We start from the raw sequence: 14,895 nt of genomic DNA, 5'->3' as shown, positions 1-14,895 counted from the left end.
TAATTCTAGACAAACTTTTTGAAGTAGCCTCCTACATGGACTCTTTGGAATTGTTCCCTTCTGGAACAGGGGTTCCATGTGATCAAAGATTTTTGTCTTTTCTGTTCAATGCCAAATCCTCATACCTTGAGCACTCAATAGCACATAACTGGTGTTTCATATGACAGTGAATGAATAATTGAAAGTTTTCTTTTCTTCTTTTAAGGGGAGGGACCACTGCAGCAAGCTCAAGAGCCATAGATCACCGAGATAGATTGCCTGGCTTGCATCTGTGCTCCAGTACTTACTAAGTCTTCTACTTTGGACAAATTACTTAAGTTCTCCATGCCTTTTTCTCCTCTCCTCTGCAAAAGTAAGCATTTAGGGGGAGGGGTTGAGGGCATGAGAATTAAATGAATTACTAGAATTAAGTAATTGGAACCGGTGCTATGGCACAGTGGGTAAAGCTACTACCTGCAGTGTCAGCATCCTGTATGGGTGCCGGTTCTAGTTTCAGCTGTTCCTATTCTGATCCAGCTCTCTGCTATGGCCTGGGAAAGCAGTAGAAGATGGCCCAAGTGTATGGGTCCCTGCACTTGCACAGGAGACCCAGAAGAAGCTCCTGGCCTTGGATTGGCCCAGCTCTGACCCTTGTGGCCATTTGGGGAGTGGACCAGTGAATGGTAGCTCTCTCTCTCTCTCTCTCTCGCTCTCTCTCTGCTTCTGCCTCGCTGTGACTCTGCCTTTCAAATCAATGAAATAAATTTTAAAAATTAAGTAATTTAGAATATTATCTACTACAAAGCAGATAGCCGATACCTTGACTAGGTAATACTCATAAATGTTAGGTATTATTTCGTGTTTATGGCTAATTCTCCTATTAAGTATATGATCATAACTTAAGAAAACACTTATTTGGGGCCGGCACCATGGCTTACTTGGTTAATCCTCTGCCTGCGGCGCCAGCATCCCATATGGGCACCAGGTTCTAGTCCCGGTTGCTCCTCTTCAAGTCCAGATCTCTGCTGTGACCTGGGAGTACAGTGGAGGATGGCCCAAGTGCTTGGGCCCCTGCTCCCGCATGGGAGACCAGGAGAAGCACCTGGCTCCTGGCTTTGGATCGGCGCAGCGCCAACTGTAGTGGCCATTTGGGTGAACCAACAGAAAAAAGAAGACCTTTCTCTCTGTCTCTCTCATTGTCTAACTCTGTCAAATAAAAATAAATAAATAAATAAAACTTGTTCAAGAAAATATTTTAAGTCAGTAATATGGGTTATACTTTTAAAGTTTTTGTTAGAGTTTTATTTTACTAACTCCATTCAGGTCTCCCATGTGGGTGTTGGGGGCCCAAGCACTTAAGCCATCATTTCCTGCCCCCCAAGATACATTAGCAGGAAACTGGATGGAAGCCTTAACCTCCCCTTGGGGTATTTTTGCCTTTGCTTTTTAGGCAGAAAGCAAAGAGAACAAATGACTTGTAAATGTGATAACCAATATTACACTGGAATATTCAAAGTAAGGCAATATATCTGCATTTTCCTGTGATTGAATGGCTTTTAAACTATTTAAACGGGGGCTTACAACCTATAAATTTCACATATGCATGCAATATTACCTATAGAACCACTAACTTATTTTTGCGTTCTATTATGGCCTTTATTTATTTTTAAGGATTTTATTTATTTATTTGAGAAGTAGTGTTACAGATAGAGAGAGGGAGAGACAGAGAGAAAAGTTTTCCATCAGCTGATTCTCTTCCCAAATGGCCAAGGAGCGGGGCTGGGCCCATCTGGAGCCAGGAGCTTACCCCAGGTCACCCACGTGGGTTCAGGGACCGCAGCACTTGGGCCCTCTTCTTCTGCTTTCCCAGGCCAGAGCAGAGAAAGTAAGTTGAGCAGCAGGGACAGGAACTGGTAGCCAAATGGCATGTCCTGCAGCAGACAGAGGATTAGCCTACTATGCCACAGCGCTAGCCCCTCCATACCGCTTTATAGTCTCTCTTGTTCATTAGTTTCTCAAGCAATGGAAGCTGAAACTACAAGCAGTTACCATAATCTCCTGAATTCTGGTATGATGGAAAGGGGGTTCTCATTTTTAAAAGCCGCTGCTTTAGGGGCTGGTAGTGGGTAAAGCCGCCACCTGCAGTGCCAGCACCCCATATAGGCACCATTTCGAGTCCTGGCTGCTTCTCTTCTGATCCAGCTCTCTGCTATGGCCTGGGAAAGCAGTACAAGATGGCCCTGCACCCATGTGGGAGACCTGGAAGAAGCTCCTGGCTTCAGATAAGCTCAGCTCTGGCCCTTGTGGCCACTTAGGGAGTGAACCAGTGAATGGAAGACCTCTCTCTCTGCCTCTGCCTCTGTAACTCTGCCTTTCAAATAAATAAATTAATTAAAAAAAAAAAAAAACACTGCTTTAGGGGTTCCTAATATAGAAAGGAAGTCTAGTAATTTTATCCATAATACTCGTGTGTTGTAAATCTTGATCTCTTAATCAGATCCAAGGAAATGCACCTTCTTAGTTTACCTGTGACTGTGAAAACCAAAACTCCACCTTTGGTTCAGGTGGGAGTGGCGATGAGGGTGCCTGTGGCAGGATAAACTACAACTCCCAGGATTCCTTGGTAAGAATTACAAGGAGTTGTGGTTTATTCCTTTCTAGGTCCCTCTGTCCCTCCCACCATCTCAACTCATACCCTGGGCTCCCGCTCTGGAAAATATGGCAGGTGGCAGTCTCACAAAAATTTCTTTCTCTCCTTATCATTTTTCTCATTTTAGCGCATCGCAATGGCACACCCGCAACTACTCAGGAGAAAGGTCGGGACGGGTGAGGAGCCGGAAGCAAGTGGTAATCCGGAAGTAGTGGATCAGGAAGTGACAGTGACCTAGAGCGTCTCGGGCTGCAATGTTTGGGTGCCACGGAAGGTTCCGACCTCAGTAAGGAAAGCTAACCTCCTTTCTTCTTTTTCTTAGGTACTTACAATTCTTTCCTGATCTGAAGAGGACTTTTTTTCTTTACCCATTTGCCCTCCACTGCCGTGTTGCTTCCTTGTGTAATCGCTCCATATATACTGAGTTATAGAATGAATTGCACGTGCGGCTGGTGCGCCGGCTTAGCGTCGCTTCAGACGTAGCCACGATGAGAATTGTTCCTAAAATATCAGGGTAATACTGGTACTGTGATGGATGATGGAAAGTTTTTGGTGTTCTCAGATATAGATAACTCTAGAGAATAAACGTCTTGTTTTGTTTCTAAATGTTGGTGTTCATGACCTTGAAAAGTTATACCGCTGTTCCCAAGATGGAAATCTTATCTAGAAGTATTGTAACAAAAATCAGTTTGCATCCCTTTGTTCTGTCAGCTCTCAAATGGATACACTTTCCATGATGAGCTTGAGTCTAATTGTAAAGAACAAAGAAACTTTTGCTGGTGCGTTAACATTTGTAGCTGCTGGGCTTTGATGCTTTCTTCCACAGACCGTTTGCAAATGTGATTCAGTATGTTTAATCTGTCAGTAGAACCTTGAAAACTTTGGATATTATAGAGATCATTCTGAATGATAATACCCAGCAGATTTAGGGATCAAATGAACTAATATATGAGTGTATCTCCTTGCATAATAGGAAGATCGGAGACAGTAAAGGTTGATTCTAATAAATTTTGACCCTTGTTTCAACTTGAACTGCAGGATTTTAGGGACAATGTATTTTTCCTAGAACACCTTTTTTTTTTCCATTTATCAATAAAACTATTGTGTGCTTTTGTTAGCTCTTGATTATTTCTGTTGAAAGGGAAGAGAACAGATAATTATTACATTATCGCACACAACCAATACTGCCTAGCCTGTAATTTTTAAAGTACCTTTTTAATTCTTTTTATGAAAGCAATATGTGCTGGGACTGGTGCTGTGATGCAGCAGGTTACAGCCCTGGCCTACAGTGCCGGCATCCCATATGGGTGCCAGTTCGAGTCCTGGCTGCTCCACTTCTGATTCGGCTCCCTGCTAATGTGCTTGGGAAAGCAGTGGAGGATGGCCCAAGTACTTGGACTCTGTGCCCATGTTGGGACCCAGAAGGAGCTCCTGGCTTCAGATTGGCTCAGCTCCAGCTGTTGTGGCCATGTGGGAAGTGAACCAGCAGATGGAAGATGTCTCTGTGTCTCTACTTCCCTCTGTAACTCTCTTTCAAATAAATAAAATAGATCTTAAAAAAAGGTAATACATGCTATCTCTGTAGATTTGGGAAAGTTGAAAAATATGAAGTAGACAAAAGGTATCCCATTGCTAGAGAGCAATTTAACATTTGATATGTTCCTTTTTAGTTTTTTAAAACTACATACTTTTTAAGGATACATACCATATATTGTAGAACTTTTGAAAACACAATTGAGATTTTACTGTTTTACACTGTGTTTTGACTTAATATAATTTTCATCATTGTCCTTTTTCTTAAGACCGCCTTTCTTGGTCTACTAGTATTTGAAGTTTCCTTCCTTTAGGATCTTTAGGCTAAAAGGGAAGTACCTTTGAAAACTGGTTCCAGAACTGAGAAGGAAAAGCACTGAGCTTAAAACAGGCATTCTGCATTCTACTGCCAGGTCTGCCTTTATCCAGTGAGTGAATGGTTATGGTAAAGTTACCTACCTTCCTCAGACATCTAGATACCCATGAAGAATTAGATATTAGTCAGTGTTTCCTTCAACCTTTAGAGCACTATGACTGTGAACCATGTAACGTTTGCATGATTGCTTTGTAGCTTTCAAATGCTTATTTACATACTCTCCAGATTCGGCATGCTTTCTAGTATATAGCTGATTTAACCCAACCTATTGGTATATTTGCTAGTTTTACTCATTTGTCTTAATTAATTATATCTTTTGGGTGGATAGAAAGCAGTGCTTTTAAAAAATATTTATTTGAAAGGCAGAGTGACAGAAAAGTGGAGCCGAGGAGAGAGACAGAAAGAGATGTTCCATCTCCTGGTCCACGTCCCAGATGGCTACACAGCTGTGATGGGGCCAGGCATCTTCTTTTTGTGGGCTATTGAGTTTGGAAGTGGCCGAGGTGGTGAACTAAATAAGATTTTTTGAAGCTCCTTCCTGTTTTGTGATGCCATGTATCTTTAGAGTTGATTTTCTCAGACTGTACTTATTGTATTTCAGATGCTGAGATGAATCGTCACCTGTATGTTTGGCTTTTTAGACATCCATATGTTAGTGGTTTCTCCCAGTGTCACGTCCATCTCTATTCTCATCAATTTAGACAGAAACATCTGGATACAAAGCTGTGGGTTTTTAGACAAAACAGAATTCACATTCTCCATCAGCTGTTCAAGAAAAATTGGTCGAGGAGATACTGTCATAGAGACACCCAAATACTTTTGAAACACAAAGCACTACAGAAATATATGGAGGACCTGAATAAGGAGTACCAAACACTTGATGAGTGTTTGCAGCGGATCTCTGTGAATGATGGAGGCCGAAAGTCCTTGACCCGAAGACATGCTGAGTTGGCACCGCTTGCAGCCATATACCAAGAAATACTGGAAGCGCAACAAGCAATTGAAGAATTGGAATCAATGTGTAAAAGTAAGTAAAAGATATATTTGTGTAATATAGGATTGCTTTTCTAAATTAAAGTTTAATCGGACTCAGTATTTTTAAAAGCCTCCAAGTAATAAGCTCAATACTTGGAAAGGACAGGATTGTGTTCTCAGGGTCTTTGAGATACTTCAGGCACTAAAGATCAGCTATTAAGTGACAGGCTTCTTATAGTACGTCCCAGGAAGTTCTCAGGGTCTGGGAGATTTGATATTAGCCTTTTTAGAAGCTTTTGTTTATTGAACAGATCTTTATTGGATGCCGCTTTACATACCAGAGACGTAGCAATGTATAAGATTATCAAATTGGAGTAGATTTTTTTTTAAATATTTATTTGTTTATTTGAAAGCCAGAATGAGAGAGTGAGTGAGCAAGAGAGCACTTCCATCCACTGGGTCACTACCCAAATGGCTACAACAGCCGGGTCTGAACCAGGCCAAAGCAAAAAGCCAGGAACTCCATCCTGGTCTCCCACATGGGAGGTAGGGGCCCAGGCACGTGAGCCACCTTCTGCTGCCTTCCCGGGAGTGTCAGCAGGAAGCTGGCGCAGAAACAGAGCAGCCAGGACTCACACTGGCACTCTGATATGGGGTGCCGGTATCATAAGCTGCAGCACCACATGGGCCCTGGAGTAGATAATTTCTGAAGACTCTGCTAGCTGTACAGTTCTGCTTTTCTATGGTAATCATAATAGTTACACTTATTATATCGTACTGTATGCCAAGCACTAAGCTAACTACATTACTTTGCAAATATTTTTGCATTTGAATGGTCAAAGTAACTATATGTATATTTTTTAAGATTTATTTATTTTATTTGAAAGATTTACAGAGAGAGGAGAGAGAGAGAGAGGTCTTCCATCCACTGGTTCACTCCCCAATTGGCTGCAACGGCCAGAGCTGTACTGATCCGAAGCCAGGAACCAGGAGCTTCTTCTGGGTCTCCCATGTGGGTGCAGGGGCCCAAGGACTTGGGCCATCTTGTACTGCTTTCCCAGGCCATAGCAGAGAGCTGGATCGGAAGTGTAGCAGCCCGGACTCGAACCGCTACACCACAGCGCTGGCCCCTATTTGGGTTTAAATTTAATTACTGAATCCTTTTGAAATCTGTCTGATTAATTATTTACTTTCTATAATTCTGAACATTCAAATCAGAGGCTTTGAGGAACAAGATCATATGGTTTTTACAATGAGCTTTTTAGACATACTTACCAAATACAGGGGCACTTCAAAAAGTTAATGGAATAACTGAATTAAAAGGTACATTTATTTTGTTGCAAAAAATTTTTGAAATCCAGGCACTGTTTTTTCATTATACACATTTTCTATGAACATTTTGAAGACTCCTATGTATTTGTTGCCTTCCCAACTAAAATAAAAATTACTAGGCAACACTGAGTTGGCTGTTTAAGAGTTTCTCTGTAATCATTTAAAAACTTTACTCTTACTGATTTTTAGGTCTAAATACACAAGATGAAAAGCAGTTACAAGCGCTTGCACTGGAAGAAAGGCAAACCATTGATGAAAAACTCAACATGTTATACTCTGAGGTATGTTTTAGGAAATACACCAATCTGAACAGTGTTAAAATAAAGGAAAGCTGTTCTTGCTAGACTAACTTTGATGCTTTCCAAATCTTGGCTTCTTAAGGGTTATTTATAATACGTGATTAAGTTGGATTTTGTACTGTGATTGGTTGCAGAATGAGACTGAAGATATTGTTCTTTCAAAGAATAAAAGACCACCCTCCCCTCCAAATCAAATTTCAAAGCTGAGTCTATTAATTTCCCAGGCAATTTACTTACATGCTAGTGAAAAAATTGATTGGACATAGAGAATAGTCAATGTATTTTAAGTGTTAGAAGGGTTGGGGTATCTGGGTTCATGGTGATTTTGTTCATTAAGGATTGAAAATACACACTCTGGGTAGAATGGGTTGAAACCAGTGGTGCAGAGGCAGTTGGTTAACACAAGTCGTTAGCTTGTACTAGTAAGTGTCTGGCATACTGAGGTCTCTCAAGGTTCGTGATACTGCATCAGCCTAGTTGCTGTCTTCTAGACGTCTAAGTGGGAAATTCTGGGGTCTTCTTTCTAGCTCAGTGGGCGATTTCTCTATAAAGACAATGAAGAGCTCAGTACTTATTACGTATTTCCCTCTGTCCTATTTGCCTTCCTTCTACCTTCAATATTCTTACTCTTGGTATCCAGGAGAGGGACTTCTTGAGGGGTTAGAGGGCTGAAGCAGAGATATCAATTATTTTTATCGTGAATTTAACCAGTTAAGCAAAGACAGAAATAAGATATCTGACTCTTAGTCTAATATTTTCTCCCACAGACGATATAATTTCTAGCAGAGATGGAATATTTCAGAAATTGGTAATAGGGGGAGCCATGTCATAAAGGTACTTGAAAAACCTTTTAGTAATAATGAAAATGATTCCCTTTTCTTCCCAAGAGGAAAAACCTTTTAGTAATAATGAAAATGATTCCCTTTTCTTCCCAATGGGAAAGTTGATTCCTTTGTTAGGAAGCTTTTTTTTTTTTTTTTTTTTTTTTTTGACAGGCAGAGTTAGACAGTGAGACAGTGAGAGAGACAGGTCTTCATTTTCCATTGGTTCACTCCCCAAATGGCTGCTACAGCTGGTGCGCCAATCTGAAGCCAGGAGCCAGGTGCTTCCTCCTGGTTTCCCATGCGGGTGCAGGGCCCAAGCACTTGGGCCATCCTCCACTGAAGGAAGCTTTTTTTAATTTATTTTTCTGGTCATGGTTGGAAACCTATTTGAACCTTTTTTGGAGTCTTGAACACAGTCTTTTAAAAATGAGGGGCTCTGCTGAGAAAGCACGGCTTGACGTGGTGCCTGCTTTCATGTGTGGCGGGGAGGATGTGCAGTCACATGGAAAAGTCTTCATCTTCTTCAAATGAAGTCTTTCAAAGCCTTGCTTCACTCAGATGAAAGAAGCTACTGTTCAAAACTAATTATAAGAGGCAGACACTCTGCACTTTGATCTAAACTTCTGCATTTTAGAAAATTAAGATATTCTGATAGTATTTTAGAAAATACCCTGAAAAATAACCTCATTGTTAATATGAATTCATAACCTAGTTTAGGCCTAATTAGATTTACTTATTATAGCATTTTAAGACTAATCTCACTGGGGTACTTACTATATGATTTTGTTCCTAACTAATTTTTAAAAATATTTTGAAAGCTTTCTCTTAAGTTGAAATAACAATAGTACACTGAAGAAAATGCATACATCAACATTGATTTTTTTTTCTTTTCCAGCTTTTCCAGAATCTAGTGCCAAAGGAGAAATATGACAAAAATGATGTTATTTTAGAGGTGATATCTGGAAGAACTACTGGAGGTCAATCAAATAATTTTATCGTAAATGATCTAAAAATACTTGATTTTAAAAATTTTTTAAATTTTAAAGATTTATTTATTATTTATTTGAAAGGCAGAGTTACAGAGTCAGAGAGAGAAAGAGAGAGGTCTTCCATCCACTAGATGGCCAGATGGCTACAACTCCCCAGATGGCTGCAATGGCCGGAGCTGGGCTGATCCGAAGCCAGGAGCCTGGAGCTTCTTCCAGGTCTCCCATGTGAGTGCAGTGGCCCAAAGACTTGGGCCATTTTCCACTGCTTTCCCAGACTATAGCAGAGAACTGGATTGGAAGTGGAATAGCCGGGACTTGAACCGGTGCCCATATGGGATGCTGGCACTGCAGGTGGCTGCTTTACCTACTTTGCCACAGCACCAGCCTGCAAATACTCAATTTTTACCTTGATTTGATATCAGTGTGATTTTAAAAGTCCATCAAGTGTATGTAACTTCAGATAATAGTTACTCCTCATTTCCTAAGGGGCCTGTATCTGAGGATGGTGCACTTAGAAATTTCTGCCAACTGAGTATTTTTTCTGTTTTCTTTTAGGTGATATCTGCCAACAGTTTACCCGAGAAATATTTGACATGTACCAAAACTATTCATGTTATAAACATTGGAAATTTGAACTTCTGAATTATACACCAGCAGAATATGGTAGGCATATATGTGGATTGTGTCCATAAAAGATGTTGAAAAGTATTTTACCTTTGATGTTGATTAAAACCATGTTGTGCCTTTTTTTTTTTTTAAAGATTTATTTATTTATTTGAAAGTTAGAGTTACACTGAGAGAGAAGGAGAGGCAGGGAGAGAGAAAGAGAGGTCTTCCATTCACTGGTTCACTCCCCAAATGGCCACAACGGCCAGAACTGCACCAATCCAAAGCCAGGAGCTTCTTCCAGGTCTCCTATGTGGGTGCAGGGGCCCAAGGACCTGGGCCATCTTCTACTGCTTTCCGAGGCCATAGCAGAGAGCTGGCTTAGAAGTGGAACAGCCAGTGCTAGAACCGGCGCCCATATGGGATGCTGGCACTGCAGGTGGCGGCTTTACCTGCTATGCCACAGCGCTGAACCCAATGTTGTGCCATTTTTTTTTTAGAAAAAAATTTACTTATTTATTTAAAGAATTTATTTCAGAGACAGAGATCTTCCATCCACTGGTTCATTTCCCTAATGCCCTGCAACAGCTGGGACTTGGACAGGCTGAAGCCAGGAGCCTAGAGCTCAATCCAGGTCTCCTACATAGGTGATAGGGACCCAGCTTCTTGAGCCATCTGCTGCCTAGGGTGCGTGTTAGCAGGAAGCTGGATCAGAAACAGAGCCAAGACTTGAACCCATGGATTCCAGTATGGGATCCAGTTGTCTTAACTACTGCATCAAATGCCCACCCAGAGTCTCGTTTTGTTTTGTTTTGTTTTTTTCTTTGTTTGTTTTTGAGGCAGTGAGACAAACAGGCAGAACTCTCATCAACTAGTTCAATCCCCAAATGCCTGAAGCAACCAAGGGTGTGTTACTCCAAACCTGGGAGCCAGAAGCTCAGTATATGTCTCCCACATGGGTTGCAGGAGCTGTTACTTGAGCCATCACCACTGCCTCCCAGAGTCTGCATCATTAGGAAGCTGGAGTCAAGAACAGAAGCTGGGTACTGAACTCTGGTACTCTGATACAGGACATGGGCCTTTAAACTGACATCTTCACTACTAGACTAAACATCTGCCTCTGTTGTCCCATTTAAAAATATTTGGTCTGTATTTGCTAAACACTGTGACATAGGCTCAACAATCACAATGGTCTACTATAGTAGAGTTCTTAGCTAGGGGAAGAGAGTAAAAAAAAAAAAAAGGGTAGCATACTCCTAGGAAGGAATTAGAGAAAATTCTCTTTTGGAAGATAGATATTTATTTTGCCTTGAAAAGTATTGCGGGGCCAGCACTGTGGCATAAGGGGTAAAGCCACTGCCTGCAGAGCTGGCATCCCATATGGGCGCCAGTTCAAGTCCTGGCTGCTCCACTTCCAATCCAGCACTCTGCTATGGCCTGGGAAAGTAATAGAAGATGGCCCAAGTTCTTGGGCCCCTGCACTTGGATGGGAGACCTGGAGAAAGCTCCTGGCTTCCAGCTTCAGATCAGCACAGCTCTGGCCATTGTGGCCAATTGGGGAGTGAACTATCAGATGGAAGACCTCTCTCTCTCTCTCTCTCTCTCTCTCTCTCTCTCTGCCTCTCATTCTCTCTCTGTGTAACTCTTTCAAATAGTAGAAGATGGCCCAAGTCCTTAGGCCCCTGCACCTATGTGGGAGACACAAGAGGAGCTCCTGGCTCCTGGCTTCAGATCGGTCTAGCTCTGGCTGTTGCAGCCATTTGGGGAGTGAACCAGTGGATAGAAAAACATCTCTCTCTCTCTCTCTGCCTCTCTGTAACTCTGCCTTTCCAATAAATAAATAAATCTTAAAAAGAAAAAAAAAATGTTGAACAAGCTTTGATTGAAAAGGTATAAAGAATTATTGAAGATTTTATGAATCTGAATATTATTTGCTACAATATTTTTTTTTACAGGCAGAGTTAGTGTGAGAGAGAGACAGAGAAAAAGGTCTTCCTTCCGTTGGTTCATCCCCCAAATGGCCACCACTGCCCGCTTGTTGCACTGATCCGAAGCCAGGAGCCAGGTGCTTCCTCCTGGTCTCCCATGCGGGTGCGGGGCCCAAGCACCTGGGCCATCCTCTGCTGCCCTCCCTGGCCACAGCAGAGAGCTGGACTGGAAGAGGAGCAACCGGAACAGAATCCGGCGCCCCTACCGTGACTAGAACCCTGGGTGCCAGCACCGCAGGCGGAGGATTAGTCAAGTGAGCTGCGGTGCCGGCCTGCTACAATATATTTTTTAGGAAGATTACTTTGACATCAGTATGAAGGATAGATTAAAGAGGCTAGATTTACGAGAGACTGCAAAGAGGTGGTTAGAACAATCCAGGCGTGACTAAGCATTCAGAGTAGAGATACATGTGAAAAAAACTTTCAAAGGATGAATGGGCAAAGTTTGATAACTAGATACCAACGGGGCTGTTGCTTGCTCAGTGTGTCCTATATATCCTTATAACCTTGTGAAATGGATATTATTAATCTCATTTTACAGATCAGAATCTAGGCTCAGAGAGTAAGCAACTAATCTAAGTTCACACAATAAGTAATGGCAATCCTGGGATTAAACTGAAATCTGTTTAGTCCAGAGCTATACTACATCCCATTAACCTGTTATGGCACACGGGAGATGAGCCACAGGGATTCTGATCTTTCTAGCTGAGAGGATTGTGATATTCATTCATGAATGGAATGGAAGTGGGAATGTAGAGCCCATTTGGGAAGAATAATGATGGGTGTTTTTTGAATTATTAAGACTGAGGTTATATTGAGCATCCATTTAGGAATACTAAGTAAATTTTTATGTTGTATAACTAGAGCTTTTGTGAGAGAACAGAATTCAGGAGAGACTTGATAGCTATTAGCACAGAGGTAATATCTGATTTTGGGAGAGCGAGTGAATAGAAGAGGGAACATTTAGGGCACCAAGCCCTGGAGAATGGCCAAATTTAGAATGATAGACCAGTTGATAAAGAAAAACAAGTCAGATAAGAATAAAAAGGATGAGGACAGTATATTTTTATGGAAGCAAAGGAGAGAATTTCAAGAATATAATCAACAATATTATAAAAGAGAGAATAGAGGAGAATGTCATTAGTGACTTCTGAAATATGCATTTGAATAGAATCTTCAAGAATAAAATAGGGCTGGAATTGTGGTGCATCAGCTTAAGCTGCTGGTATCCTATGGAAGTGCAAGTTCAAATCCCAGCTGCTCCGTTTCCAATCCAGCTCACTGCTAATGCACCTGGAAAGCAATAGATGATGGCCCAAGTACTTCCACCCATGTGGGAGACCTGCATGGTGTTCTAGGCTCCTGGCTACCTCCTGGACCAGGCCCCTCTGTTGCAGCCATTTGGTGATTGAACAAACAGATGGAAGATAACTCTCTCTCTCCATCTCTCTGTCACTCTGGCTTTCAAATATTTTTCTTTTAAAAAGAAGGAATAAAAGGGTCATGAGCTTAATAACAGAAAGAAAGATTGTGTTCTAGGTTTGTAGAACAGCATAAACAATAGTAGAGAGACTTTCAGATACACTGGTTCACTAGCAAAATAAAATAATATTTTAAAAAGTAAAAGTAAGATTTTTTTAAAAGATTTATTTTATTTATTTGAAAGGCAGAGTTACACAGAAAGAGTTCTTCCATCCTCTGATTCACTTCCCAAATGCTACAACAGCTAGGACTGGGCCAGGCCTAAACCAGGAGCTTCATCCAGGTTTCCCAAGACTTGGAGCCATCTTTCTGCTGCTTTCCCAGGCAAATGAGCAGGGTGCTAGATCAGAAGTGTAGTAGTCGGAACTTGAACCAGCGCCCTATGGTATGCCAGCATTGCAGGAGGCGACTTAACATGATGAGTCACAATGCTGGCCCAAAAATTATTTTTTAAAAAGAGACCTTTAAAATATTTCACTTGATTGTCTTTAAAATGAAAGACTAAGCATAAACATCTCTTCATTGAAATTATAAAACAACTTTTTTTTTAAAGATTTATTTTATTTATTTGAAATACAGAGTTACAGAGAGAGGTAGAGACAGAGAGAGAGAGAGAGGTCTTCTATCCGCTGGTTCACTCCCCAGATGGCTGCAACAGCTGGAGCTGCGCCGATCCAAAGCCAGGAGCCAGGAGCTTCTTCTGGGTCTCTCACATGGGTGCAGGGGCCCAAGCATTTGGGCCATCTTGTACTGCTTTCCCAGGCCATAGCAGAGAGCTGGATCTGAAGAGGATCAGCTGGGACTAGAACCGGCCCCCATATGGGATGCCGGAGTTTCAGGCCAGTGGTTTTTTTTTTTTTTTTTTTTTTTTTATAGGCAGAGTTAGACAGTGAGAGAGAGAGACAAAGAGAAAGGTCTTCCTTCCGTTGGTTCACCCCCGAAATGGCCACCATGGCCAGTGCGCTGCACTGATCCGAAGCCAGGAGTCAGGTGCTTCCTCCTGGTCTCCCATGCGGGTGCAGGGCCCAAGCACTTGGGCCATCTTCCACTGCCTTCCTGGGCCATAGCAGAGAGCTGGACTGGAAGAGGAGCAACCAGAAAAGAACAGGCACCCCAACCAGTGCCAGCGCTGCAGGTGGAGGATTAGCTTAGTTAACCGCGGCGCCAGCCCAGGCCAATGCTTTAACCCACTGTGCCACAGCGCTGGCCCACAACTTGTAAAATATTGATTATTTTTGGCTATTACTAATTAGGAGAAGGAAACCATGTTGATAAGTAAAGACTGAAATAGAAAAAAGGAAAAAAGTCTCTACCTTACTAAAATAGGTATTTACATATATATTATTTTTTCATTTTAATATTAGTTGCAATAGAGAAGAAATTACAGGTATCCACAGAAATTCACACAGCACTGAAAGCTGAGGCTTACTTGCATGCAAAAATTCATCTATGACACAACTTTGAGTCTTGTGGTTTTTTTTTTTTTTTTTTTTTTTTTTGGACAGGCAGAGTGGACAGTGAGAGAGAGAGACAGAGAGAAAGGTCTTCCTTTGCCCTTGGTTCACCCTCCAATGGCCGCCGCGGCCGGCGCGCTGCGGCCGGCGCACCGCGCTGATCCGATGGCAGGAGCCAGGAGCCAGGTGCTTTTCCTGGTCTCCCATGGGGTGCAGGGCCCAAGCACTTGGGCCATCCTCCACTGCACTCCCTGGCCACAGCAGAGAGCTGGCCTGGAAGAGGGGCAACCGGGACAGAATCCGGCGCCCCGACTGGGACTAGAACCTGGTGTGCCGGCGCCGCTAGGCGGAGGATTAGCCTAGTGAGCCGTGGCGCCGGCCTGAGTCTTGTGGTTTTGTGATTAAGGA

The 14,895-nt window shown here is 42.2% G+C and overlaps 1 protein-coding gene across 4 annotated transcripts in view; it reads left to right on the top strand.

Moving 5' to 3' along the window:
* The first annotated feature begins 210 nt into the window (after positions 1-210).
* MTRF1 (mitochondrial translation release factor 1) overlaps positions 211-14,895 on the top strand; it is a 36,089-nt gene continuing 21,404 nt past the window's right edge. Inside the window, exons 1-6 of one of the 4 annotated variants that reach the window (XM_017343503.3) lie at positions 211-352; positions 2,757-2,915; positions 5,140-5,565; positions 7,035-7,126; positions 8,864-8,945; positions 9,513-9,620. In XM_017343503.3, coding sequence (XP_017198992.2) covers positions 5,148-5,565; positions 7,035-7,126; positions 8,864-8,945; positions 9,513-9,620 — 700 coding nt within the window. In that variant the 5' untranslated portion in view covers positions 211-352; positions 2,757-2,915; positions 5,140-5,147. Of the gene's footprint in view, positions 353-2,643; positions 3,144-3,201; positions 4,591-5,139; positions 5,566-7,034; positions 7,127-8,863; positions 8,946-9,512; positions 9,621-14,895 lie in introns of those variants that run through there. The other 3 variants (XM_051850025.2, XM_051850026.2, XM_017343504.3) reach the window with 3 other exon arrangements.

The sequence above is a fragment of the Oryctolagus cuniculus genome, chromosome 9 (assembly GCF_964237555.1).
Source record: "Oryctolagus cuniculus chromosome 9, mOryCun1.1, whole genome shotgun sequence".
Lineage (NCBI taxonomy): Eukaryota > Metazoa > Chordata > Mammalia > Lagomorpha > Leporidae > Oryctolagus > Oryctolagus cuniculus.
This window is presented reverse-complemented; position numbering and strand designations above follow the sequence as displayed.